This window comes from Nerophis ophidion, linkage group LG20 (assembly GCF_033978795.1).
Source record: "Nerophis ophidion isolate RoL-2023_Sa linkage group LG20, RoL_Noph_v1.0, whole genome shotgun sequence".
NCBI classification, from domain to species: Eukaryota; Metazoa; Chordata; class Actinopteri; order Syngnathiformes; family Syngnathidae; genus Nerophis; species Nerophis ophidion.
In genome coordinates, this window is record NC_084630.1 from 24,457,324 (window position 1) to 24,484,271 (window position 26,948).

The following is a 26,948-nucleotide window of genomic DNA, read 5'->3' on the forward strand; positions in this document are numbered from 1 at the left end:
CTCAAAAAGCAATAATGAATCAAAATCAATGTTGTTAAGAATTAGTATAGAACAGCCAGCCAGCCATTTTCTACCCGCTTATTTCCTTTCGGGGTCGCGGGGGGTGCTGGCGCCTATCTCAGCTACAATCGGGCGGAAGGCGGGGTACACCCTGGACAAGTCAGTATAGAACATTATTGTTTAATTATTGACCTATTCAAGGCGTATATTAGTTCACATCAAAAATTTCACTTTAAAATATTTTTTGTGGAAAATATTGTATATTGTGTATGTAATACAGTTTATCCGACAAAAAAAAAGGGCATGAAACAAAAAAACTGAAAAATAATCAAAACTTTTAATGGGATGAGCGGTAGAAAATGGATGGATGGATAGATTTAAAGTTTATTTAGAGATTTAATTAAGCATTAAAAAAAAGGTTGACTTATTCTTAAGACTTTTATGAATGGGGCTCTTTTGGATTACTAATAATTGTAATGGGCCTTTAAAGAAATTGCTGAAACAATAATGTTATGAATAATTAAATTGAAGGCTCCAATTACTTCACATTAAATATGCCACTTTTATTTTATTACATAGAATATTTTGTGTTTTTGCCATTCAAAACCAGGTTTTGACAAAGGGCATAAAACTTTGAAAAGAAAACGACAGGTAGACCTGAAGTTGATCCAGAGACTTAAAAAAAGTGTACAACTTATTCTTAACACCTTTATGAACAAGGTCCTTATGGATCCTCAAGAGTTTTAGTAAGACTGTTGTAGTTGAAAAATAATTATGAATTAAAATCAATACTATGAATTATTGGCCTATTTAAAGCTCCAATTACTTCACATCAAATATTACATTTAGCCATTTTGAGGGGGTGGGGGGGGGGGAGAGAATAATATTGCATTTTGTGTTTATTGCCATAAAAACGGTTCTGACAAAAAGAGCATATCCATCCATTCATTTTCTACAGCTTGTCCCTTTTGGGGCCGTGGGGGGTGCTGGAGCCTATCTCAGCTGCATCTGGGCAGAAGGCGGGGTACACCCTGGACAAGTCGCCACCTCATCGCAGGGCCAACACAGTTAGACAGACAACATTCACACACTAGGGACCATTTAGTGTTGCCAATCAACCTATCCCCAGGTGTATGTCTTTGGAGGTGGGAGGGCCTATCCCCAGGTGCATGTCCTTGGAGGTGGGAGGAGCCTATCCCCAGGTGCATGTCTTTGGATGTGGGAGGAGCCTATCCCCAGATGCATGTCTTTGGAGGTGGGAGGAGCCTATCCCCAGGTGCATGTCTTTGGAGGTGGGAGGAGCCTATCCCCAGGTGCATGTCTTTGGAGGTGGGAGGAGCCTATCCCCAGGTGCATGTCTTTGGAGGTGGGAGGAAGCCAGAGTACCTGGAGGGAACCCACGCAGTCACGGGGAAAACATGCAAACTCCACGCAGAAAGATCCCGAGCCCAGGATCGAACCCAGGACTACTCAGACCTTCATATTGTGAGGCATGTGCACTAACCCCTGTTCCACTGTGCTGCCAAAAAAAGGGCATAAACCATAAAAAAACAGACAGAGCTCTAGTTGATATAGGGACATAAACGGGGAAAAACTACTTATTTACAAAAAAACAATTTATTTTAAAGGATCAAACTTGAGGTAGCCTAGAGGCGTTGGAGGAGCATCCTGACCAGATGCCTGAACCAAGTCCTCCATGTGGAGGACCAGCAGCTTCACTCTGCTTCTCTCTCATTTTGGAAAAAAAACTCTACTGGATGTCAAAATGTTCTTTTATCTTTTGGTCTACAAGTCGTATTGAAGTCGCCATGGAGTATTTGGACTTCTTTCAGTTCTCAGACCGGAGTGGTTCTCCTGCTTGCGGCACAGTTCCCGGTGTCGTCAGCGGCTAAACCGTCCAACATGTCAACATTACCGTCCTTCGGAGGCGAGGCCAGCGCGTACAACACAAAGTCCGAGCTCCCCGTCAACGTTGTGGGCAAACTGGGCGGGGCCAGCACCTTGGAGAGCGAGTTCTCCCGCACCAGGGACGCCCGGAGGGAGTTGGAGGCGGACTCGGCCGTGCTGTGGTCGCTCCGGTTGCTGTACCCGCGGGGCCGGCCATGGTAATAGCGCTTGCGGTACTGCGATGAGCTGCGGGGAAGCGCCGGCTTGATGAGGGAGGGCCGGCCTTTGGTGCGCAGCTGCCGGTGCTTCTCGATGAAGACATGCACCGCCAGGACGCCCACCATCTCCGCCAGCACGAAGGACAGCGCCCCGAAGTAGAAGGACCAGCCGTAGGAGTAGCTCTTCTTGTTGTCGCTCTGGCTGGGGTCGCCCGAGTTGGCCGATATGTACACGATGATGCCGATGATGTTGCTGAGACCTGAGGAGCAAACGGTTGCCATGGTGATGCCCGTTGTCTGGGTGCGAGTGAGGTGGCCCACCTGCCGAGACGAAGAGGATGCCTGCCGTCAGGATGACGTTGTGGCGGGACTTGTAGAACTCGCTGGCCGCCACGCACACGCCCCCGAGGAACAGCAAGCCCACGCTGAGGATGGGGAAGAGGCTGGATGCTCGCACGGCGCCTGGGAGGGAGAGACACCTTTCAACCATGGACGTTTCTGGGAGGGAGAAACACCTTTCAACCATGGACGTTTCTGGGAGGGATAAACACCTTTCAACCATGAAGGTTTCTGGGAGGGAGAGACACCTTTCAACCATGGACGTTTCTGGGAGGGAGAGACACCTTTCAACCATGGAGGTTTCTGGGAGGGAGAGACACCTTTCAACCATGGAGGTTTCTGGGAGGGAGAGACACCTTTCAACCATGGAGGTTTCTGGGAGGGAGAGACACCTTTCAACCATGGAGGTTTCTGGGAGGGAGAGATACCTTTCAACCATGGTGGTTTCTGGGAGGGAGAGACACCTTTCAAGCATGGAGGTTTCTGGGAGGGAAAGATAACTTTCAACCATGGAGGTTTCTGGGAGGGAGGGAGACCTTTCAACCATGGAGGTTTCTGGGAGGGAGAGACACCTTTCAACCATGGAGGTTTCTGGGAGGGAGAGACACCTTTCAAGCATGGAGGTTTCTGGGAGTGAGAGACACATTTCAAGCATGGAGGTTTCTGGGAGGGAAAGATAACTTTCAACCATGGTGGTTTCTGGGAGGGAGAGACACCTTTCAAGCATGGAGGTTTCTGGGAGGGAAAGATAACTTTCAACCATGGAGGTTTCTAGGAGGGAGAGACACCTTTCAAGCATGGAGGTTTCTGGGAGGGAGGGAGACCTTTCAAGCATGGAGGTTTCTGGGAGGGAGAGACACCTTTCAACCATGAAAGTTTCTGGGAGGGAGAGAAACCTTTCTACCATGGAGGTTTCTGGGAGGGAGAGAGACCTTTCAACCATGGAGGTCTCTGGGAGGGAGAGACACCTTTCAAGCATGGAGGTTTCTGGGAGGGAGAGACACCTTTCAACCATGGAGGTTTCTGGGAGGGAGAGACACCTTTCAACCATGGAGGTTTCTGGGAGGGAGAGACACCTTTCAACCTTGGAGGTTTCTGGGAGGGAGAGAGACCTTTCAAACATGGAGGTTTCTGGGAGGGAGAGAGACCTTTCAACTATGGAGGTTTCTGGGAGGGAGAGACAACTTTCAACCATGGAGGTTTCTTGGAGGGAGAGACACCTTTCAAGCATGGAGGTTTCTGGGAGGGAGAGACACCTTTCAAGCATGGAGGTTTCTGGGAGGGAGAGACACCTTTCAACCATGGAGGTTTCTGGGAGGGAGAGACACCTTTCAACCATGGAGGTTTCTGGGAGGGAGAGACACCTTTCAACCTTGGAAGTTTCTGGGAGGGAGAGAGACCTTTCAACCATGGAGGTTTCTGGGAGGGAGAGACACCTTTCAACCATGGAGGTTTCTGGGAGGGAGAGACACCTTTCAACCATGGAGGTTTCTGGGAGGGAGAGAGACCTTTCAACTATGGAGGTTTCTGGGAGGGAGAGACACCTTTCAACCATGGAGGTTTCTGGGAGGGAGAGACACCTTTCAACCATGGAGGTTTCTGGGAGGGAGAGAGACCTTTCAACCATGGAGGTTTCTGGGAGGGAGAGAGACCTTTCAACTATGGAGGTTTCTGGGAGGGGGAGGGAGAGACACCTTTCAACCATGGAGGTTTCTGGGAGGGAGAGACACCTTTCAACCATGGAGGTTTCTGGGAGGAAGAGACACCTTTCAACCACGGAGGTTTCTGGGAGGGAGAGAGACCTTTCAACTATGGAGGTTTCTGGGAGGGGGAGGGAGAGACACCTTTCAGCCATGGAGGTTTCTGGGAGGGAGAGACACCTTTCAAGCATGGAGGTTTCTGGGAGGGAGAGACACCCGTCAACCATGGAGGTTTCTGGGAGGGAGAGACACCTTTCAACCATGGAGGTTTCTGGGAGGGAGGGACACCTTTCAACCATGGAGGTTTCTGGGAGGGGAAGGGAGAGACACCTTTCAACCATGGAGGTTTCTGGGAGGGGGAAGGAGAGATACCTTTCAACCATGGAGGTTTCTGGGAGGGAGAGAGACCTTTCAACTATGGAGGTTTCTGGGAGGGGGAGGGAGAGACACCTTTCAACCATGGAGGTTTCTGGGAGGGAGATACACCTTTCAACCATGGAGGTTTCTGGGAGGGAGAGGCACCTTTCAACCTTGGAGGTTTCTGAGAGGGAGAGAGACCTTTCAACCATGGAGGTTTCTGGGAGGGAGAGAGACCTTTCAACTATGGAGGTTTCTGGGAGGGAGAGACACCTTTCAACCATGGAGGTTTATAGGGAGGGAGAGACACCTTTCAACCATGGAGGTTTCTGGGAGGGAGAGACACCTTTCAACCATGGAGGTTTCTGGGAGGGAGAGACACCTTTCAACCTTGGAGGTTTCTGGGAGGGAGAGAGACCTTTCAAACATGGAGGTTTCTGGGAGGGAGAGAGACCTTTCAACTATGGAGGTTTCTGGGAGGGAGAGACAACTTTCAACCATGGAGGTTTCTTGGAGGGAGAGACACCTTTCAAGCATGGAGGTTTCTGGGAGGGAGAGACACCTTTCAAGCATGGAGGTTTCTGGGAGGGAGAGACACCTTTCAACCATGGAGGTTTCTGGGAGGGAGAGACACCTTTCAACCATGGAGGTTTCTGGGAGGGAGAGACACCTTTCAACCTTGGAAGTTTCTGGGAGGGAGAGAGACCTTTCAACCATGGAGGTTTCTGGGAGGGAGAGACACCTTTCAACCATGGAGGTTTCTGGGAGGGAGAGACACCTTTCAACCATGGAGGTTTCTGGGAGGGAGAGAGACCTTTCAACTATGGAGGTTTCTGGGAGGGAGAGACACCTTTCAACCATGGAGGTTTCTGGGAGGGAGAGACACCTTTCAACCATGGAGGTTTCTGGGAGGGAGAGAGACCTTTCAACCATGGAGGTTTCTGGGAGGGAGAGAGACCTTTCAACTATGGAGGTTTCTGGGAGGGGGAGGGAGAGACACCTTTCAACCATGGAGGTTTCTGGGAGGGAGAGACACCTTTCAACCATGGAGGTTTCTGGGAGGAAGAGACACCTTTCAACCACGGAGGTTTCTGGGAGGGAGAGAGACCTTTCAACTATGGAGGTTTCTGGGAGGGGGAGGGAGAGACACCTTTCAGCCATGGAGGTTTCTGGGAGGGAGAGACACCTTTCAAGCATGGAGGTTTCTGGGAGGGAGAGACACCCGTCAACCATGGAGGTTTCTGGGAGGGAGAGACACCTTTCAACCATGGAGGTTTCTGGGAGGGAGGGACACCTTTCAACCATGGAGGTTTCTGGGACGGGAAGGGAGAGACACCTTTCAACCATGGAGGTTTCTGGGAGGGGGAAGGAGAGATACCTTTCAACCATGGAGGTTTCTGGGAGGGAGAGAGACCTTTCAACTATGGAGGTTTCTGGGAGGGGGAGGGAGAGACACCTTTCAACCATGGAGGTTTCTGGGAGGGAGATACACCTTTCAACCATGGAGGTTTCTGGGAGGGAGAGGCACCTTTCAACCTTGGAGGTTTCTGAGAGGGAGAGAGACCTTTCAACCATGGAGGTTTCTGGGAGGGAGAGAGACCTTTCAACTATGGAGGTTTCTGGGAGGGAGAGACACCTTTCAACCATGGAGGTTTATAGGGAGGGAGAGACACCTTTCAACCATGGAGGTTTCTGGGAGGGAGAGACACCTTTCAAGCATGGAGGTTTCTGGGAGGGAGAGACACCTTTCAACCATGGAGGTTTCTGGGAGGGAGAGACACCTTTCAACCTTGGAGGTTTCTGGGAGGGAGAGACACCTTTCAACCATGGAGGTTTCTGGGAGGGAGAGACACCTTTCAACCATGGAGGTTTCTGGGAGGGAGAGACACCTTTCAACCTTGGAGGTTTCTGGGAGGGAGAGAGACCTTTCAACCATGGAGGTTTCTGGGACGGAGAGAGACCTTTCAACCATGGAGGTTTCTGGGAGGGAGAGAGACCTTTCAACTATGGAGGTTTCTGGGAGGGGGAGGTAGAGACACCTTTCAACCATGGAGGTTTCTGGGAGGGAGAGACACCTTTCAACCATGGAGGTTTCTGGGAGGGAGAGACACCTTTCAAGCATGGAGGTTTCTGGGAGGGTGAGACACCTTTCAACCATGGAGGTTTCTGGGAGGGAGAGAGACCTTTCAACCATGGAGGTTTCTGGGAGGGAGAGAGACCTTTCAACTATGGAGGTTTCTGGGAGGTGGAGGGAGACACACCTTTCAGCCATGGAGGTTTCTGGGAGGGAGAGACACCTTTCAAGCATGGAGGTTTCTGGGAGGGAGAGACACCCGTCAACCATGGAGGTTTCTGGTAGGGAGAGACACCTTTCAACCATGGAGGTTTCTGGGAGGGAGGGACACCTTTCAACCATGGAGGTTTCTGGGAGGGGGAGGGAGAGACACCTTTCAACTATGGAGGTTTCTGGGAGGGGGAGGGAGAGACACCTTTCAACCATGGAGTTTTCTGGGAGGGAGAGACACCTTTTAACCATGGAGGTTTCTGGGAGGGAGAGAGACCTTTCAACTATGGAGGTTTCTAGGAGGGGGAGGGAGAGACACCTTTCAACCATGGAGGTTTCTGGGAGGGAGAGACACCTTTCAACCATGGAGGTTTCTGGGAGGGAGAGGCACCTTTCAACCTTGGAGGTTTCTGGGAGGGAGAGAGACCTTTCAACCATGGAGGTTTCTGGGAGGGAGAGAGACCTTTCAACTATGGAGGTTTCTGGGAGGGAGAGACACCTTTCAACCATGGAGGTTTCTGGGATGGAGAGACACCTTTCAACCATGGAGGTTTCTGGGAGGGAGAGACACCTTTCAAGCATGGAGGTTTCTGGGAGGGAGAGACACCTTTCAAGCATGGAGGTTTCTGGGAGGGAGAGACACCTTTCAACCATGGACGTTTCTGGGAGGGAGAGACACCTTTCAACCTTGGAGGTTTCTGGGAGGGAGAGAGACCTTTCAACCATGGAGGTTTCTGGGAGGGAGAGAGACCTTTCAACCATGGAGGTTTCTGGGAGGGAGAGATACCTTTCAACTATGAAGGTTTCTGGGAGGGAGAGACACCTTTCAACCATGGAGGTTTCTGGGAGGGAGGGACACCTTTCAACCATGGAGGTTTCTGGGAGGGAGAGAGACCTTTCAACTATGGAGGTTTCTGGGAGGGGGAGGGAGAGACACCTTTCAACTATGGAGGTTTCTGGGAGGGGGAGGGAGAGACACCTTTCAACCATGGAGTTTTCTGGGAGGGAGAGACACCTTTCAACCATGGAGGTTTCTGGGAGGGAGAGAGACCTTTCAACTATGGAGGTTTCTGGGAGGGGGAGGGAGAGACATCTTTCAAACATGGAGGTTTCTGGGAGGGAGAGACACCTTTCAACCATGGAGGTTTCTGGGAGGGAGAGACACCTTTCAACCTTGGAGGTTTCTGGGAGGGAGAGACACATTTCAACCATGGAGGTTTCTGGGAGGGAGAGACACCTTTCAAGCATGGAGGTTTCTGGGAGGGAGAGACACCTTTCAACCATGGAGGTTTCTGGGAGGGAGAGACACCTTTCAACCATGGAGGTTTCTGGGAGGGAGAGACACCTTTTAACCTTGGAGGTTTCTGGGAGGGAGAGAGACCTTTCAACCATGGAGGTTTCTGGGAGGGAGAGAGACCTTTCAACCATGGAGGTTTCTGGGAGGGAGAGAGACCTTTCAACCATGGAGGTTTCTGGGAGGGAGAGAGACCTTTCAACTATGGAGGTTTCTGGGAGGGGGAGGGAGAGACACCTTTCAACCATGGAGGTTTCTGGGAGGGAGAGACACCTTTCAACCATGGAGGTTTCTGGGAGGGAGAGAGACCTTTCAACTATGGAGGTTTCAGGGAGGGGGAGGGAGAGACACCTTTCAACCATGGAGGTCTCACGCTGGCTCTTAAACAAGCTTAGCTGCTATGCAGTCACCTTAGTGGGATGCCACATGAGTAATTTTTATTGGATTACAAATGTTTTTAGTTCAATGCCTTCATAATGGTTTGTATGTTGTATATGTTTTATGTATTTGTAACTTGTTTTTGCTGTTGTACCTCGTTTTTACTACCTAGTTTTTACTACCTCGTTTTTACTACCTTGTTTTTACTGTTGAACCTCGTTTTTACTGTTGAACCTCGTTTTTACTACCTCGTTTTTACTGTCTTACCTCGTTTTTACTACCTCGTTTTTACTGTCGAACCTCGTTTTTACTGTCGTACCTCGTTTTTGCTGTTGTACCTCGTTTTTACTGTTAAACCTCATGTTTACTGTCGTACCTCGTTTTTAATCTCGTACCTCGTTTTTGCTGTTGTACCTCGTTTTTACTGTTAAACCCCGTGTTTACTGTCGTACCTCGTTTTTACTACCTCGTTTTTACTGTTGAACCTCGTTTTTACTACCTAATTTTTACTGTTGAACCTCGTTTTTGCTGTCGTACCTCGTTTTTGCTGGTTTACCTCGTTTTTACTGTTAAACCTCGTGTTTACTGTCGTACCTCGTTTTTACTGTTAAACCTCGTGTTTACTGTCGTACCTCGTTTTTACTGTTAAACCTCGTGTTTACTGTCGTACCTCGTTTTTACTGTCGTACCTTGTTTTTGCTGTTGTACATCGTTTTTACTGTTAAACCTCGTTTTTACTGTCGTACCTCGTTTTTGCTGTTGTACATCGTTTTTACTGTTAAACCTCGTGTTTACTGTCGTACCTCGTTTTTGCTGTTGTACATCGTTTTTACTGTTAAACCTCGATTTTACTGTCGTACCTCGTTTTTAATGACTACTGCTGCAAACCAAATTGCCCCTCGGGGACAATAAAGATTTTCTAAGTCTAAAGCTCAGAACAAAGGCGGACGCATTTCCCCTCCCTCTCCCATCGCGATGGATGTGTTGGGCCGAGCTGTGAGCACCCGGACTTTGGTGATCTCGGAATTGAATTGCAAATTGGATAACATCTCGGATAAGCTTTGCCCTGTGCTCTGTGAAATTATGTGAGAGCCACCTTTTGGAATGTGTTTGCTCACCTAACCAAAAAAACAATCCTCGTCTACAATTCGACTCCCTGTGCTGTAAACACCCCAGTGAGACCAGAGCAGCGAAAGACGCCCTGAAAAACCCCTCCCCTCTTTTTCAAAAACACTCGATATGTTGACGCTGTTCCGAGAACGCCAAACGGAGCGACCTCTAAGCTGACAGACAATGCACGCACCCATGGACTACAAGGCATACCGCCGCCCCACACGGTGTGGTGGCTTACAAAGCAGCGCCATGATGGCTGCAGCTTCGGACTTACTAGTAAGAATATCTAGCTTTTGTGCTAATATGTGCTTAGCTGTTGTGTAGCTGCTAGTACCTAGTAGTCTAGAGGCTTTAATATTTAAATGACCTGACTAAAATACCGCTGCTTTTATACCTCCGCACGAGATGATACTGTAATTGAGATTAGTTTGAGTGGTGATTGCTTGTGGAGTGGTTTGCCAGGACTTGGTCTTTCTGTCAAATGAGTCCAGCAGCGTGAGGACATCAGCCTGGTCCAGCTTGTCCTTCACATTCTGCCCGCTATCTCTACTAATTCTTCCATTGGCCCGCGGAGAGTTCCGCCTGGCACCACGCCCGCAATGAGTCACAAATTGTTATGGCACTGGTGTGGTACTCACGTAGCAAATATTCTGCAGCATCCTGCTCGTAATCTGCATCCTCTGCAAAATGATCTATGTCCTTGCAAACGCCTCGGAATGTTCCTGCAGGGAATAAAACAATTCACACATTTGATGATTAAAGTATACCACAGTACAGGCTATACTAGCAAACATCTTTGCTAGTATAGCCTGTATGCTTTAAAGCAGGGGTCACGAACATTTTTGAAACCAAGAGCTACTTCTTGGGTAGTGATTAATGTGAAGGGCTACCAGTTTGATACACACTTAAATAAATTGCCAGAAATAGCCAATTTTCTCAATTTACCCTTAATAAATAAATCTATAAATAAAAAAAATTGGTATTTCTGTCTGTCATTCCGTCATACTTTTTTTTTCCTTTTACAGAAGGTTTTTTGTAGAGAATAAATTATGAAAAAAACACTTAATTGAACGGTTTAAAAGAGGAGAAAACATAAAAAAAAATTAAAATTAAATTTTGAAACATAGTTTATCTTCAATTTCGACTCTTTAAAATTAAAAATTCAACCGAAAAAAAGAAGAGAAAAACAAGCTAATTCTAATCCTTTTGAAAAAATTCATAAAATAATTAATGGAACATCATTAGTAATTTTTCCTGATTAAGATTAATTTTAGAATTTTGATGACATGTTTTTAAATAGGTTAAAATCCAATCTGCATTTTGTTAGAATATATAACAAATTGGACCAAGCTATATTTCTAACAAAGACAAATCATTATTTCTTCTACATTTTCCAGAACAAAAATCTTAAAAGAGATTCAAAAGACTTTGAAATAAGATTTAAATTTGATTCTGAAGATTTTCTAGATCTGCCATAATAATTTTTGGGAATTATAATCATACTAAGTTTGAAGAAATATTTCACAAATATTCCATGTCAAAAAAACACAGAAGCTAAAATGAAGAATTAAATTAAAATGTATTTAATATTCTTTACCAAAAAAAAAATACTTGAACATTGATTTAAATTGTCAGGAAGGAAGAGAAAGAAATTTAAAAGGTAAAAAGGTATATGTGTTTAAAAATCCTAAAATCATTTTTAAGGTTGTATTTTTTCTCTCACATTGTCTTTCTGAAAGTTATAAGAAGCAAAGTAAAAAACTAAATGATTTCATTTAAACAAGTAAAGACCTAGTCTTTTAAATATTTTCCTGGATTTTCAAATTCTATTTGAGTTTTGTCCCTCTTAGAATTAAAAATGTCGAGCAAAGCGAGACCAGCTTGCTAGTAAATAAATACAATTTAAAAAATAGAGGCAGTTCACTGGTAAGTGCTGCTATTTGAGCTATTTTTAGAACAGGCCAGCGGGCGACTCATCTGGTCCTTACGGGCGACCTGGTCCCCGCGGGCACCGCGTTGGTGACCCCTGCTTTAAAGTATATCACAGAACAGGCTACATTAGCAAACATCTTTGGATGCCTCAAATGTGGAAAATGTTTTGTCCTCAAACCCTCCATGCCTTGTTTTATTTTTGTTATTGACAATAAGTTTGCATGTTCTCCCCGTGAATGCGTGGGTTCCCTCCGGGTACTCCGGCTTCCTCCCACTTCCAAAGACATGCACCTGGGGATAGGTTGATTGGCAACACTAAATTGGCCCTAGTGTGTGAATGTGAGTGTGAATGTTGTCTGTCTATCTGTGTTGGCCCTGCGATGAGGTGGCGACTTGTCCAGGGTGTACCCCGCCTTCCGCCCGATTGTAGCTGAGATAGGCGCCAGCGCCCCCCGTGACCCCGAAAGGGAATAAGCGGTAGAAAATGGATGGATGGATGGACAATAGTTTTGTGTGTGTGTGTGTGTGTGTGTGTGTGTGTGTGTGTGTGTGTGTGTGTGTAAGTGAAGTGATTTTATTAGAAAATATGACAAAATTTACTTGTAGGATATTTGCTATGTAGTATTAGGGCCCCTAAACAAGTCAATGATTTTTAACAACATTGATAGTGTGTGAATGTGAGTGTGAATGTTGTCTGTCTATCTGTGTTGGCCCTGCGATGAGATGGCGACTTGTCCAGGGTGTACCCCGCCTTCCGCCCGATTGTAGCTGAGATAGGCGCCAGCGCCCCCCGCGACCCCAAAAGGGAATAAGCGGTAGAAAATGGATGGATGGATGGATTTTGATTTATTAGGATTTTTTGAAGCACTGACAGTTTCAAAATAAAATTGCTCTAAAAGTCTCCTGACCCAAAAAGACCCACTCAAAAAAAGTGGTAAAAATAAGTCATGTATGGAATTTTTAATTCTTTTTTATTTCAATGCTTAAAACTCTTGATCAATTTCAAATTGTATTTATGATTTTTTGTAATGTTTTTTTTGTGTGTTTCAAGCCCTTTTTGTCGAAAAAATAATAAACATTTGGTTTTTATACGGCAAATACTGAAAATAAATTTCCCCACAAAAAATATTTGAAAGTAAATGTTTTGATGCGAAGTAATTGAAGCCTTCAATTGGTCGATGACTCATAAGAAAATTGATTTGAATTATTTTATTTTTTTTGCAATGAGTCATAGAGCAAGAAACCTCAGCCTTTGTGTTTTTAGAGTCAACATTGCAACTTTTTCCATCTCAGCTCTTCACTCTTTTATTCCTCATTTTAATGTTTAATTTTGTACTAGTATATTTAGAATGTGGGGGCCGCACTTTGGACACCAATCTTTTATTGCATAACATACTTTGACCCAGTACACCTTCAATAGTGACTTGCATAACGCTTAATGGGATGTCTGATGGACTTCAGCATCGATCTCTCCGCTTTAGCGCAGGTTATTCTTCCAATGACTGACCTTCTGTTTGGGTTTTTTTGCCTCTATGTGACGGTCCACAAGTGTATGTGGCAAAATGCAGCTCCACACTGCAGTTGCTTCAACATATCACTGGCACCAGGGGGGTTATGAATTTCTTTTACTACAGTGTCCTGCAAAACAGTGCAAATTGTGAGACTGTGAGTCCACTTGGGTCACGGGATTCTCACTTGGAAGGCTTTACAGTTCTGATGTTTGACATAATAAAACACAGTTTCATTTTACAAACAACATTTGGGTGTGATCGTATAGTTCAGGGGTCGGCAACCCAAAATGTTGAAAGAGCCATATTGGACCAAAAATAAAAAAACAAATCTGTCTGGAGCCGCAAAAATGTAAAAGACATACAGTATTACATACAGATAGTGCGTCATGAGATATAAATTTAATTAAGAGGACTTAAAGGAAACTAAATGAGCTCAAATATAGCTACAAATGAGGCATAATGATGCAATATGTACATACGGGGATGGGGGGGAGCTACGTGCGGCTGCTTTTTGTGGATTATAGTCAGAGGTGGGTAGAGTAGCCAGAAATTGTACTCAAGTAAGAGTACAGTTACTTTAGAGATTTATTACTTAAGTAAAAGTAAGGAGTAGTCACCCAAATATTTACTTGAGTAAAAAGTATGTTGTGAAAAAACTACTCAAGTACTGAGTAACTGATGAGTAACCTGATTACGGCAACAAATAATGCACAAAAACATAAAAATAGCAATGAGCAAATTCAGAGCCAAGAATATCTCTTAAGCAACTAAAACAATAATATATATTAAATAATAGTACATTAAAATAAAATAAAAAAATGGCACATTGAGCCACAATAACTTAACAACACCATAGCCTCAGTAGGCTTTCATTGATTTGATTGATTGATTGATTGATTGATTGATTGATTAAAACTTGTATTAGTAGATTGTGCAGTACAGTACATATTTCGTACAATTGACCACTAAATGGTAACACCCCAATAAGTTTTTCAACGTTTATCAATTACTTAGTAAATGACAAAAGTCGAGGTGATCTACCTCATATATACATACACACACATATCATTTATACACACACATAGCATACATACACACACAAATCATATATATATGTAAATATATATATATATATATATATATATATATATATATATATATATATACAGTATATCATTTATATTTATTTATTTTGCTGTTTTTGTTCACATGTTGAAGGTGTTTTAATGAATATACATCCATGTTTAACACATAGATTCCCATCTTTCATGAAGACAAGAATATAAGTAGGTGTATTACCTGATTCTGATGACTTGCATTGATTGGAATCAGACGTCCACGTTTTCAAATGGAGGAGAAAAAAAGTTCCTCTTTTCTGTCTAATACCACATGAAAGTCATTGGTTTTTGGCATCTTATTTGTCCAGCTTCCATATTCGTTTTTATACACTTTACAAGAAATACATTGGCGGCAAACTCCGTAGTTTGCTAGCTTGTTTGCGCTGGCTTTCGGAGACTCTTATTTTCTTAACACAGGCGCGATGGAGCGGCACTTTTATTGTGAAGACAGGAACTGTGCGATCAGTCTTTAGGCTTTTGACGGGAACTACGGTTGAAATAAAACGTGTCTTTTTTTCCTTTACACTTTTGATTGATTGATTGAAACTTTTATTAGTAGATTGCACAGTACAGTACATATTCGTACAATTGACCACTAAATGGTAACACCCCAATACATTTTTCAACTTGTTTAAGTCGGGTCATGTGACCGCCTGGCTCTGTTTGATTGGTCCAACGTCACCAGTGACTGCATGTGATTGGTGAAACGCAAGCATGCGTACATCCTACTTTGAAGCTCTGTCATTAACCAAAACAAACATTAATAGATCGATAAAAAAAGCAGCGAGTAGCGAGCTGAATGTAGATAAATGGAACGGAGTAAAAGTAGCGTTTCTTCTCTATAAATATACTCAAGTAAAAGTATGTTGCATAAAAACTACTCGTAGAAGTACAATTAATCCCAAAAGTTACTCAAGGAAATGTAACGGAGTAAATGTAGTGCGTTACTACACACCTCTGATTATAGTTCGGCATTTAACACCGTTATACTTGATAGACTGGTGTCCAAACTCTCAGACCTGGGTCTATCGAACTCCATCTGCATGTGGATTAAGGACTTCTTATCCAACCGCCCCCAGAGGGTGCAGTTGGGTCGCCACATGTCATCGAGCCTGTACCTCAGTACCGGCTCTCCACAAGGCTGCGTGCTGAGCCCCCTTCTCTACTCCATCTACACATACGACTGCACACCTGCCCACTCCAGCAACTCCATCATCAAATTTGCGGATGACACCACCGTAGTGGGGCTCATCTCGGAGGGAGACGAGGCTGCATATTGGGATGAGGTGGAGAAGCTGTCGGATTGGTGCAAAGTCAACAACCTGGCCCTGAACACCTCCAAGACCAAGGAACTGGTCATAGACTTCAGGAGGAAAAAAAACGGACATCCTGCCCCTGATCATCAGTGGTGACTGTGTGGAGAGGGTCTCTAACGTCCGCTTCCTGGGAGTCCACCTGGCCAACGACCTATCCTGGAGCACCAACACCACGGCTACCATCAAGAAGGCATACCAGAGACTGCACTTCCTGAGAATACTCAGGAACAACCACCTCTCACAGGAACTGCTGGTGTCCTTCTACCAGTGCTCCATTGAGAGCATCCTGACCTACTGCATCCGTGTGTGGTTCAGCAGCTGCACGGCCGCAGACAGAACGGCGCTCCAGAGAGTCATAAAGACCGCCCAGAAGATCATCGTATGCCCCCTCCCGCTGTCTCAGGAAAGCACAGAGCATCCTGAAAGACCCGTTCCACCCTGGGCACAGCCACCTGGAACTACTACCCTCAGGCAGACGCTACAGGGTGCTAAAAGCGAGCACCAATAGACTAAAAAACAGCTTTTACCCAAGAGCCATAGTAGCATTAAACAGGCACTGAGTGAGCACAATATGTCCATCATGTCCTCATGTGTAATGTTTACATTTTTTTTCTATTTTTTCGGAATACAATGTGCAATAATGTTATATGTATGTGTGTATATATATTCATATGCATGCATATATGCATCTGTGTGGATATATATACATATACATAGATACATCTCTAACTTTTTTTTACTATTTATATTACCATATTGTATATGAACCTTAGGGGATCTGCTCCAATTTTGTTGTTCTTTGAACCTCTTCATTGCAATAATGACAATAAAACTATTTTCTATTCTATTCTATTCTATTCTACAGCTAGCCTGAATAGCATGTTAGCATCGATTAGCTTGCAGTCATGCAGTGACCAAATATGTCTGACTAACACTCCACACAAGTCAATAACATCAACAAAACTCACCTTTGTGCATTCATGCACAACGTTATAAGTTTGGTGGACAAAATGTGACAGAAAAAGAAGTGGCATAAAACACGTCCTAGAAAGTCGGAGAAAGTTGTACATGCAAACCAGGGGTCACTAACCTTTTTGAAACCAAGAGCTACTTCTTGGGAACTGATTAATGCGAAGGGTTACCAGTTTGATACACACTTAAATAAATTGCCAGAAATAGCTAATTTACTCAATTTACCTTTAACTCTATGTTATTATTAATAAAAATAGCTCATTCAAATCTTTTTGAAAAAAAAAAAAAAAAAATTGTAACATCATTAGTATTTTTTCCTGATTAAGATGAATTTTAGAATTTTGATGTCATGTTTCAAATAGGATGAAATCCAATCTGCACTTTGTTAGAATATATAACAAATTGGACCAAGCTATATTACATATATACAAAGACAAATCATTTTTTCTTCTAGATTTTCCAGAACAAAAATTTTAAAAGAAATTCAAAAGACTTTGAAATAAGATTTAAATTTGATTCTACAGATTTTCTAGATTTTCCAGAATAATTTTTTTGAATTTTAATCATAAGTTTGAAGAAACATTTCACAAATATTCTTTGTCGAAAAAACAGAAGATAAGATGAAGAATTAAATTGAAATGTAATTATCATTCTTTACAATAAAAAAAATGAATTTACTTCAACATTGATTTAAATTGTCAGGAAGGAAGAGGATGGAATTTAAAAGGTAAAAAGGTATATGTGTTTAAAAATCCTAAAATCATTTTTAAGATTGTATTTTTCCTCTAAAATTGTCTTTCTGAAAGTTATAAGAAGCGAAGTAAAAAAATAAATGAATTTAATTAAATAAGTGAAGACCAAGTCTTTAAAACATTTTCTTGGATTTTCAAATTGATATATTTTTTTTATTGATTGATATATTTTTATTTCAAATATGCAAAAAAACAAAACAAACAAGAGCAAGCATGATCCAATACAGTGCTATAGCCTTAACTGCTATTATAAAAAAATGAAAACAATGGAGAATAAAAAAAACAAAAAAAACAAATGTGCATTCGACTTTTTTTTTTTTTTTTACATATTTGAAAAGGGGTGAGAAGAAGTATACACTTATTTAATCCCACCCCTTTTCTTTAAATCATAAATTACTCTGAGCTCGAACTTCCTTGTTCACTCTATGTACAAACTTAACGAACTTGTATATAAATAAATGATAAATATATACATACATACATAGCCACACCGTTACCACAAGTGCTCATGGAAATAGTATCATGAAAAAAAAAACAAAAAAACAGCAGTACCAGTGCCTCAATGGGCAGCCCCTAACTCTTTTGTAACACAAGAAACCCAATATCAAAGCCCTTCTTCATGTCTGTACCTCTGGAATACCATGTACCTAAACTTCTTTTTAAACTGGTTTATGTTTGGACATTGCTTTAACTCCACATTCAAACCATTCCATAGTTTCACTCCACAGATTGAAATAAAAAAAACTTTTGATGGTCGTTTGAAATTAAAATTTCCCCTTAAATTATAATCCCCCTCTCGTGTGCTGAACAATTTTTGAATGCTTCCTGGGAGTTTATTTATTTTGGCTTTATACATTATTTGTGCAGTTTGATACAAAATAATATAATTAAATTTCAATATTTTTGACTGTAAAAATAGTGAATGAGTATGGTCCAGATATCCAACCTTGTTGATGATGCGTACAGCTCTTTTCTGAAGTATAGTTATTGAGTTTAATGAGCTTTTATAATTATTCGCCCGGACTTCCACACAGTAGGTTGAATATGGTAAAACTAATGAACAGTAGAGAATGTGGAGTGATTTGTGATCTAGAACCTGCTTTGCTTTATTTATTACTGAGAGGCTTCTTGACAGCTTGGACTGTACATGTTTTATATGTGGTTTCCAGTTAATTTGATAATCAATTGTAACTCCAAGGAATTTTATTTCAAAAACCCTTTCAATATCCACCCCATCTATTTGTATCTGTACCCTTGTTTCACGTGTCCTCTTTCCAAACAGCATTAACTTAGTCTTAGTTAGGTTTAATGACAATTTATTATAGTCAAACCAAGCTTTTAGTTTACTCATTTCTTCCATAATGACTTCCTGTAATTGATTTAAATCATCCCCTGAACAAAAAATATTAGTGTCATCAGCAAATAACACTAATTTCAATTTTGTAGACACTTTACAGATATCATTTATATACAGGATGAACAATTTTGGCCCCAACACTGACCCCTGGGGGACACCACAAGCAATGTCCAAACACGATGAACAGCAATTCCCCAACTTCACAAACTGTTGTCTCTTATTTAAGTAACTTTTAAGCCAGTCTAGTACAACTCCCCTGATTCCACACTTTTTCATTTCATTGATTAATATATCATGGTTAATTTTGTCAAATGCTTGTTTTAGATCAATAAATATTCCCATTGCATATTGTTTCTTGTCCATGGCATTTGTGATTTCCTCTATTGTTTCAATGATTGCCATTGATGTAGATCTGTTTGATCTAAACCCATATTGACAGTCAGGGAGTAAATTATGTTTTTCTATAAATGCATCTAACCTGTTATTGAATAGTTTTTCCAATATTTTAGGGAATTGTGGAAGTAAAGAGACGGGTCTATAGTTTGTGAAGTGGTGTTTGCTCCGAGTTTTAAACAGAGGTATAACTTTAGCTAGTTTCATTTCTTTCGGAAATGTGCCGGTTTGAAATGACAGATTACAGATATATGTTAATGGTTTTGATATTCCTGTAATGACATTTTTCACCAATGCCATACTAATGTCATTGCAGTCTGTGGACATTTTGTTCTTACATTTGTTTACAATATCCAACACTTCTTCTTCACCCACTCCATTTAAAAACATAGAATTGAGATTTAACTCCAACAATCCCTCCATATTTTTACCAGTTGTCCGTGGATCTGGGATTTTTGCTGCAAATTCGGGTCCAATACTTACAAAGAATTTATTGAAGGCCTTAGCTACATCTTCAATGTTATCATTTTCTTTACCATCATTCATGAAATACGTTGGATAGTTATTTGAAGAGGTACTGTTTCTTATAATACTGTTTAATAAATTCCATATTCCTTTGATATTATTTTTATTATCATCTAGTAATTTCTTATAATAATCCCTCTTATTTGACCTCATAATATTAGTTAACTTGTTTTTATATTTTTTATATTTATTTTCTGCTTCTTTTGTTTTCAATCTTATAAATTCCCTGTAAAGAGTGTTTTTCTTTTTTGCAAGCATTTTGCAATCCCTTTGTGATCCAAGGACAATTAGCATGCTTTCTTTTGCTGATGCATTCTTTTATTGGGCAATTTTTTATCATATAATGACCTAAATATTCTCAAAAATATATTGTAAGCACTATTAACATCACCATCTTCATAAATTACATCCCAATTCTGCTCCAGTAAATCATGTTTAAATGAACTAATGGATTCCTCTGATCTCGTTCTTCTGTATTGGGTTGGCTTTTCTAATTTTTTGTCCTGTAGTTACCATCAAATATCAGAAAAACTGGGAGGTGGTCAGTGATATCTTTGATCAATAGCCCACTTACGGTCTTATTTTCAATATCGTTGGTAAATATGTTGTCGATTAGAGTGGCAGAGTGGGATGAAATTCGACTAGGTCTGGTGATTTTGGGATATAAACTTATACTGTACATTGTGTCAATGAAATTAACTATATCGTTATTTTTACTGGGATTTAAAAGGTCGATATTAAAGTCTCCACAAATGAAGACAGCTTTATTAACATTACTTTTCTTTGAAAACAGGCATTCCATCCAATCTGTAAAATGTGCAATGCTTGCACCTGGTGATCTGTATACACAACTAATAATGACATTTCTACTTTTTTCCATACAAATTTCAACCGTTAGACATTCAAGTAGGTTATCAACCACAGTTGTCATATCATCCAGACGTTTGAATCTCAAGGTGCTATCCACATACATAGATAGATTGCCACCCCTCCACCCCCCTTGTTTTGTCTATTTATATTAATAAAGTCATAACCATCCAGTGAAAATCTGACACGTTTTCACTGTTAATCCAAGTTTCAGATACTGCAATTATGTTAAATGGTTGTGAAAATGTGTGTATTCTATTTGAGTTTTGTCTCTCTTAGAATTAAAAATGTCGAGCAAAGCGAGACCAGCTTGCTAGTAAATAAATAAAATGTAAAATATAGAGGCAGCTCACTGGTAAGTGCTGCTATTTGAGCTATTTTTAGAACAGGCCAGCAGGCGACTCATCTGGTCCTTACGGCCGACCTGGTGCCCGCGGGCACCGCGTTGGTGACCCCTGATGTAAACAAACCACGGTGAGTTCAAGGACTGGCAAAATTAGTAGGGCAAAACGGCGCTCGCCAAATACTGGAATCAGTGAAGCATTTTTAATATAAACAGTGTGCTTTATAGCAATTAGGGAGGTTTGTGTCATGTTTGTCCTCCTACAGCAGGGGTGTCAAACTCAAATACAGAGTGGGCCAAAGTTTTAAAACCGAACAAAGCCCTGGGCCAAGGTTGAACAAATGAACCTTTTAATAGGGACCCAAACAAGTTTTGCATTGAATATGGAACAGGCAAGGCTTATATAATGCAATGCATTTATAGTGACATGCAAAATCAAATTTCAAATAATAATAATTAAAAAATATCAATGGCATATCAAATAAAAACATTTTAAGTGGTAACGGGGGTGTATATTGTAGCGTCCTGAAAGAGTTAGTGCCGCAAGTGGTTTTGGGTATTTGTTCTATTGTGTTACAGTGTGGATGTTCTCCCAAATTGCTTGTCATTCTTGTTTGGTGTGGGTTCACAGTGTGGCACATATTTGTAACAGTGTTAAAGTTGTTTATACGGCCACCCTCAGTGTGACCTGTATGGCTGTTGACCAAGTATGAATTGCATTCACTTGTTTGTGTGTATAAGTTGCATATATAATGTGACTGGGCCAGCACGCTGTTTGTATGGAGTAAAAGCGGACGTGGCGACAGATTGTAGAGAACGCCAAAGGCAGTGTTTTTAGGGCCCACCCCCAAGATTGTTGTCCGGGGGGAAATCGGGAGAAATTCGGGTGGGGCACTGAACTTCGGGAGTCTCCCGGGAAAATCGGGACGGTTGACGAGTATTAGCGGTGAATGTGGCGTTAAAGCGGCCGGCCAGCTCTAATGTTAATTTGATATTGCCTCAAGGGCCAAATGAAAGTACACGGCGGGCCATATTTGGCCCGCGGGCCAGAGTTTGACACCCATGTCCTACAGAAACCAAATTAAAACAAAAAATATGTTTTTTTTCCCCTCAGCATTTCCATTTTTCATATATTTTTGAAAAAGCTCCAGAGAGCCACTAGAGCGGCGCTAAAGAGCCGTGGGTTGCCGACCTCTGTTATAGTGTTTACACCAAATCTTCATACTAATTATCATATTCATTTCTCAGTTGGTTTCACCCATACTGATATTGGCATACTTAAATTTACAATAATCCCCATTTTTTTAATATGCAAAATACACAGTAAATCACTAAAGTCACTACATTTCACAGGATGTCCCTGAACGCACCTCGCATCCAAATTGGCCGTTTCAAACCATGCGGCCTAGCCAAGCTAGCATTAGCATCATGAGGACAACTAAACAATCACAGCGGCATGAAATATAATATTACCTGCAAAACAGTGACAATTGTGAGACTGAGAGTCCACTTGGGTCACGGGATTCTATACATAACACATCAACAATCACCAATTAGTTTACACTGTAAAAGTGTGTTATTGTCTTCAAAATATCACTCTAAGATACAGTTTTGGTCAATAGCAATTAGCGAACCTTTTTATGTGTACGTTACAAATTACTAATCAAAATATAAATATTCACTAATTAGTAATCAATCAAAAAGGTGTCTCACCACTTGGAAGGCAGTTGTGAGCACTTCCTGCAGGTTAAGTCCATACCACTTCTCGCCAGCAACAGGCGCTGTTGCAACATTTGAAGGCCTACTGAAAGGGGTAGGGAACCTATGGCTCTAGAGCAGGGGTCAGGAACCTTTTTGACCGAGAGAGACATTAAAGCCAAATATTTCAAAATGTATTTCTGTGAGAGCCATATAATATTTTTAACACTGGGTACAACTGTCAGGTTCAAACACTGATGACATCTATTAAACAGACAAGAAGCAATGAATTAAACAGAGACAGGATTCAATTTAGCTCAATGAGGTGAAACAAGAGAATTCAAGGCCTCATCTTTTATTTGGACTTTCCCTGATTACTACAAAAAAATGCGTGCATCTGTTATTCTTTTCAATAACATTGTTATTCTATTCCGAAGCTAACCAATAATAAATAAAATACTTTTGAGCAATAATGCAACTTCTTGAACAGGTGCAATAGAAAAGGATGGATGGATTCAAATGCATGAGAATGTTTTATATTTTGAACGTTATTTTTTTACACTGATTACCAGCGGAATTATTCATTACTTATCGTGTTAAGCAACGTCAGCTAAGATTTACCTGAGAGCCAGGTGCAGTCATCAAAAGAGCCACATCTGGCTCTAGAGCCATAGGTTCCCTACCCCTGCTCGAGAGCCAGATGTGGCTCTTTTGATGACTGCAGCTGGCTCTCAGATTAATCTTATTTTACATTGCTGAACACAATAAGTAATTAATAATTCCACTGGTAATCAGTGTTCAAAATAACATTCATAATGCAAAAAATTCTCATGCAATTTTATCCCTCCATCCGTTTCCTACCGCAGTGTTTTTCAACCTTTTTTGAGCCAACGCACATTTTTTGAGTTTAAAAAATCCGGAGGCACACCACCAGCAGAAATTTATTAAAAACGAAACTCAGTTGACAGTAAAAAGTCGTCGTCACAATTGTTGGATATGACTTTAAAGCATAAGCAAGCATGCATGACTATAGCTCTTGTCTCAAAGTAGGTGTACTGTCACCACCTGTCACATCACGCCGTGACTTATTTTGAGTTGTTTGCTGTTTTCTTGTGTGTAGTGTTTTAGTTATTGTCTTGCGCTCCTATTTTGGTTGCTTTTTCTCTTTTTTTGGTATTTTCCTTTAGCAGTTTCATGTCTTCCTTTGAGCGCTACTTCCCGCATCTACTTTGTTTTATCCATCAAGAATATTTCAGTCGTTTTTATCCTTCTTTGTGGGGACATTGTCGATTGTCATGTCATGTTCGGATGTACATTGTCTTTGCTCCACAGTAAGTCTTTGCTGTCGTCCAGCATTCTGTTTTTTTGTTTAATTTGTAGCCAGTTCATTTTTAGTTTTGCTCTGCATAGCCTTCCCTAAGCTTTAATGCCTTTTCTTAGGGGCACTCACCTTTTGTTTATTTATGTTTTAAGCATTAGATCATCTCCCACGGCACACCAGACTGTATCTCACCGCACAGTGGTTGAAAAAGACTGTTCTACCGCACCTGTTCAAGAAGTCAAGAATGGTAAGAAGTATTTTATACATTATTAGTTAGCTTCAGAATACACGTTATTAAAAAAAAAAAACATACGTGTAATACCCTAATGTTGGTTTTACATAAAAATGCACACATTTAGTTGTATTCAATGTTTAAAAAACATTATATGGCTCTCACGGAAATACATTTTAAAATATTTGGCTTCCATGGCTCTCTCAGCCAAAAAGGTTCCTGACCCCTGTTATATATCAATGATGAAATATTAACATTAAAACACATGCCAATACGGCCGTTTTACTTTACTAAATTACAATTTTAAATTTCACGTGGAAGTATCATGCTAAAACGTCGCAATATGATGACACGTGCTCGTGACGTCACGCATTGTAGAGGACATTTTGGTCCAGCGCCGTTCACAGCTACAAGTTGTCTCTTTTCATTACATACTTACACAGTATTCTGGACATCTGTCTTGCTGAATATTTTGCAATTTATTCAATTAATAATAGGGATGTCAAAGAAGAAAGATGTAGTTGTGAAGCGGTGTATTGCGGCCGCCTTTAGCTGCACAAACACAGCCGGTGTTTACATTCCCGAAAGATGACGGTGAAGCTTTACTATGGAACAGAGCGGTCAAGTGAACATGGTTCCTTACCACATGTCAACTGGCAGGTTTCGGTGAGAAAATTGTGGTAATAAGTCGGCTCTTACCGTACACATGAGCGGAGAGCTTGCGTCGTTCCTCCTGCACCTGCCAAAGAGGCAGCTGCGGACTCTCTTGCCTCCTCAGACCGGCCGACCCAGAACGTGGGATGCTTCAACCGTGGAGGAGGGGGAAAAAAAAAAATCTCAGCCCGGCCCCAACTGCTGCCTGCGCTTCGCCTTGTCGAGAAACGTGGCTTCCCTCAGAGACACTGGCGGTCTCCACACCCGTGGCCACATCCCTCCGACTTTCAGGTACGACCATATATTTTAGTGAGAATATATGGTCGTACACAATTAGCAGATAAGGGATTTCCCAGAATTATCCTAATAAATGTGTCTAATAACATCTGAATCACTCCCACTGCCCTTGTCTTTTTTTTTTCCTTTTCTAGTCCTTCACTCTCACTTTCCTCATTCGCGAATCTTTCATCCACGCTCAAATTAATGGGGAAATCGTCGCTTTCTCGGTCCGAATCGCTCTCGCTGCTGGTGGCCATGATTGTAAACAATGTCCAGATGTGAGGAGCTCCACGACCCGTGACGTCACCCGCACATCGTCTGCTACTTCCGGTACAGGCAAGGCTTTTTTATTAGCGACCAAAAGTGGCAAACTTTATTGTGGATGTTCTCTACTAAATCCTTTCAGCAAAAATATGGCAATATCGCGAAATGATCAAGTATGACACATAGAATGGACTTGCTATCCCCGTTTAAATAAGAACATCTCATTTCAGTAGGCCTTTAATCAAGCATAATGAACATCTGTTTTCTACACCGTTACATATATATTTACGCAGTTGTATGAAGTGTGAACAAACTGTTTCTAGGCTGATGCTCTTGGTCACAAAAATTAGCAGAGTGCGGGAATATTTGGGTTAATCTAAAGCAGGGGTCGGCAACCCGCGGCTCTAGAGCCGCCCTAGTGGCTCGCTGGAGCTTTTTCAAAAATATATGAAAAAAGGAAATGATGAGGGGAAAAAACATATTTTTTGTTTTATATGGTTTCTGTAGGAGGACAAACATGACACAAACCTCCTTAAATGTTATAAAGCACACTGTTTATATTAAGCATGCTTCACTGATTCCAGTATTTGGCGAGCGCCGTTTTGTCCTACTAATTTTGGCGGTCCTTGAACTCACCGTGGTTTGTTTACATGTACAACTTTCTAAGACGTGTTTTTTGCCACTTCTTTTTCTGTCTCACTTTGTCCACCAAACTTTTAACGTTGTTCATGAATGCACAAAGGTGAGTTTTGTTGATGTTATTGACTTGTGTGGAGTGCTAATCAGACATATTTGGTCACTGCATGACTGCAAGCTAATCGATGCTAACATGCTATTTAGGCTAGCTGTATGTACATATTGCAACATTATGCCTCATTTGTAGCTATATTTGAGCTCATTTAGTTTCCTTTAAGTCTTCTTAATTAAATTTATATCTCATGACACACTATCTGTATGTAATATGGCTTTTAATTTTGTGCGGCTCCAGACAGATTTGTTTTTGTAATTTTGGTCCAATATGGCTCTTTCAACATTTTGGGTTGCCGACCCCTGATCTAAACTGACTGCTGTAATCTGTAGGAAACTTTTAAAAATAAGTTAGAATTCGGGGTTCGAAACAAACTAAAAAAAGGTAGAAAATTGGCAAATGATTTTGGACTAATTGTGTCTTTGATGACGTCACTACAGAAGGACACGGTGCTGGCAAGGAGGGAAACGTGTGATGCTGACCATAGAAGAACGCCACATCATTAACGGTTAGTCCATTTTTTTATCCCCCAGTATGCTGAGGTTAACTTCTTATTACACTTGTATGACAGTCAACAATGGCAACAAGCACTAAATCAATCAAATATTATTCATATTAAATATATTTAATACACAGGTGATTGGCAACACAGAGAGCTTTAATAATCTTAATCATATTAATACATTTCATTTATAAGCGCCTTTCAAATAACCCAAGGACACTTTACAATAACCAGATAACATAATTAAGAGATAATGGCTAAACAAAAAAGAAGAAAATAAAAATGTATAAAACATTTTAAAATATATGTAAAGATAAAGTATAAATAATGCATGAATAAAAACATAACATTGAGAGAATAGTAGTAGTAATTATAGCAATCAATGAAATAGAAATAAATAGAGACATGATCAGTAAAAAGTCTGATTTAAAAGGTGTCTTTATTCTTTTTTTTCAAGATTTTAGTATGGTCATGAAGTTGACTCCATTTAGTATTTAAAAAAAGATTTTCAAGTAAATATACACCATAATACTTGCATTGAAAGAAAAGTATATTATCCCAATAGAAGATTAAAATGTGTGTTATAATGTAGGA

General features: G+C 41.3%; 1 protein-coding gene across 1 annotated transcript in view; it reads right to left on the reverse strand.

Moving 5' to 3' along the window:
• Window positions 1-944: 944 nt before the first annotated feature.
• LOC133538907 (voltage-dependent calcium channel gamma-3 subunit-like) overlaps window positions 945-26,948 on the reverse strand; it is a 32,660-nt gene continuing 6,656 nt past the window's right edge. Inside the window, exons 2-4 of the mRNA XM_061880803.1 lie at window positions 10,209-10,292; window positions 2,427-2,567; window positions 945-2,365 (exon numbers count right to left, since the gene is read on the reverse strand). Of these exons, the coding sequence (XP_061736787.1) occupies window positions 1,836-2,365; window positions 2,427-2,567; window positions 10,209-10,292 (755 nt within the window). The 3' untranslated portion in view covers window positions 945-1,835. The remainder of the gene's footprint in view (window positions 2,366-2,426; window positions 2,568-10,208; window positions 10,293-26,948) is intronic.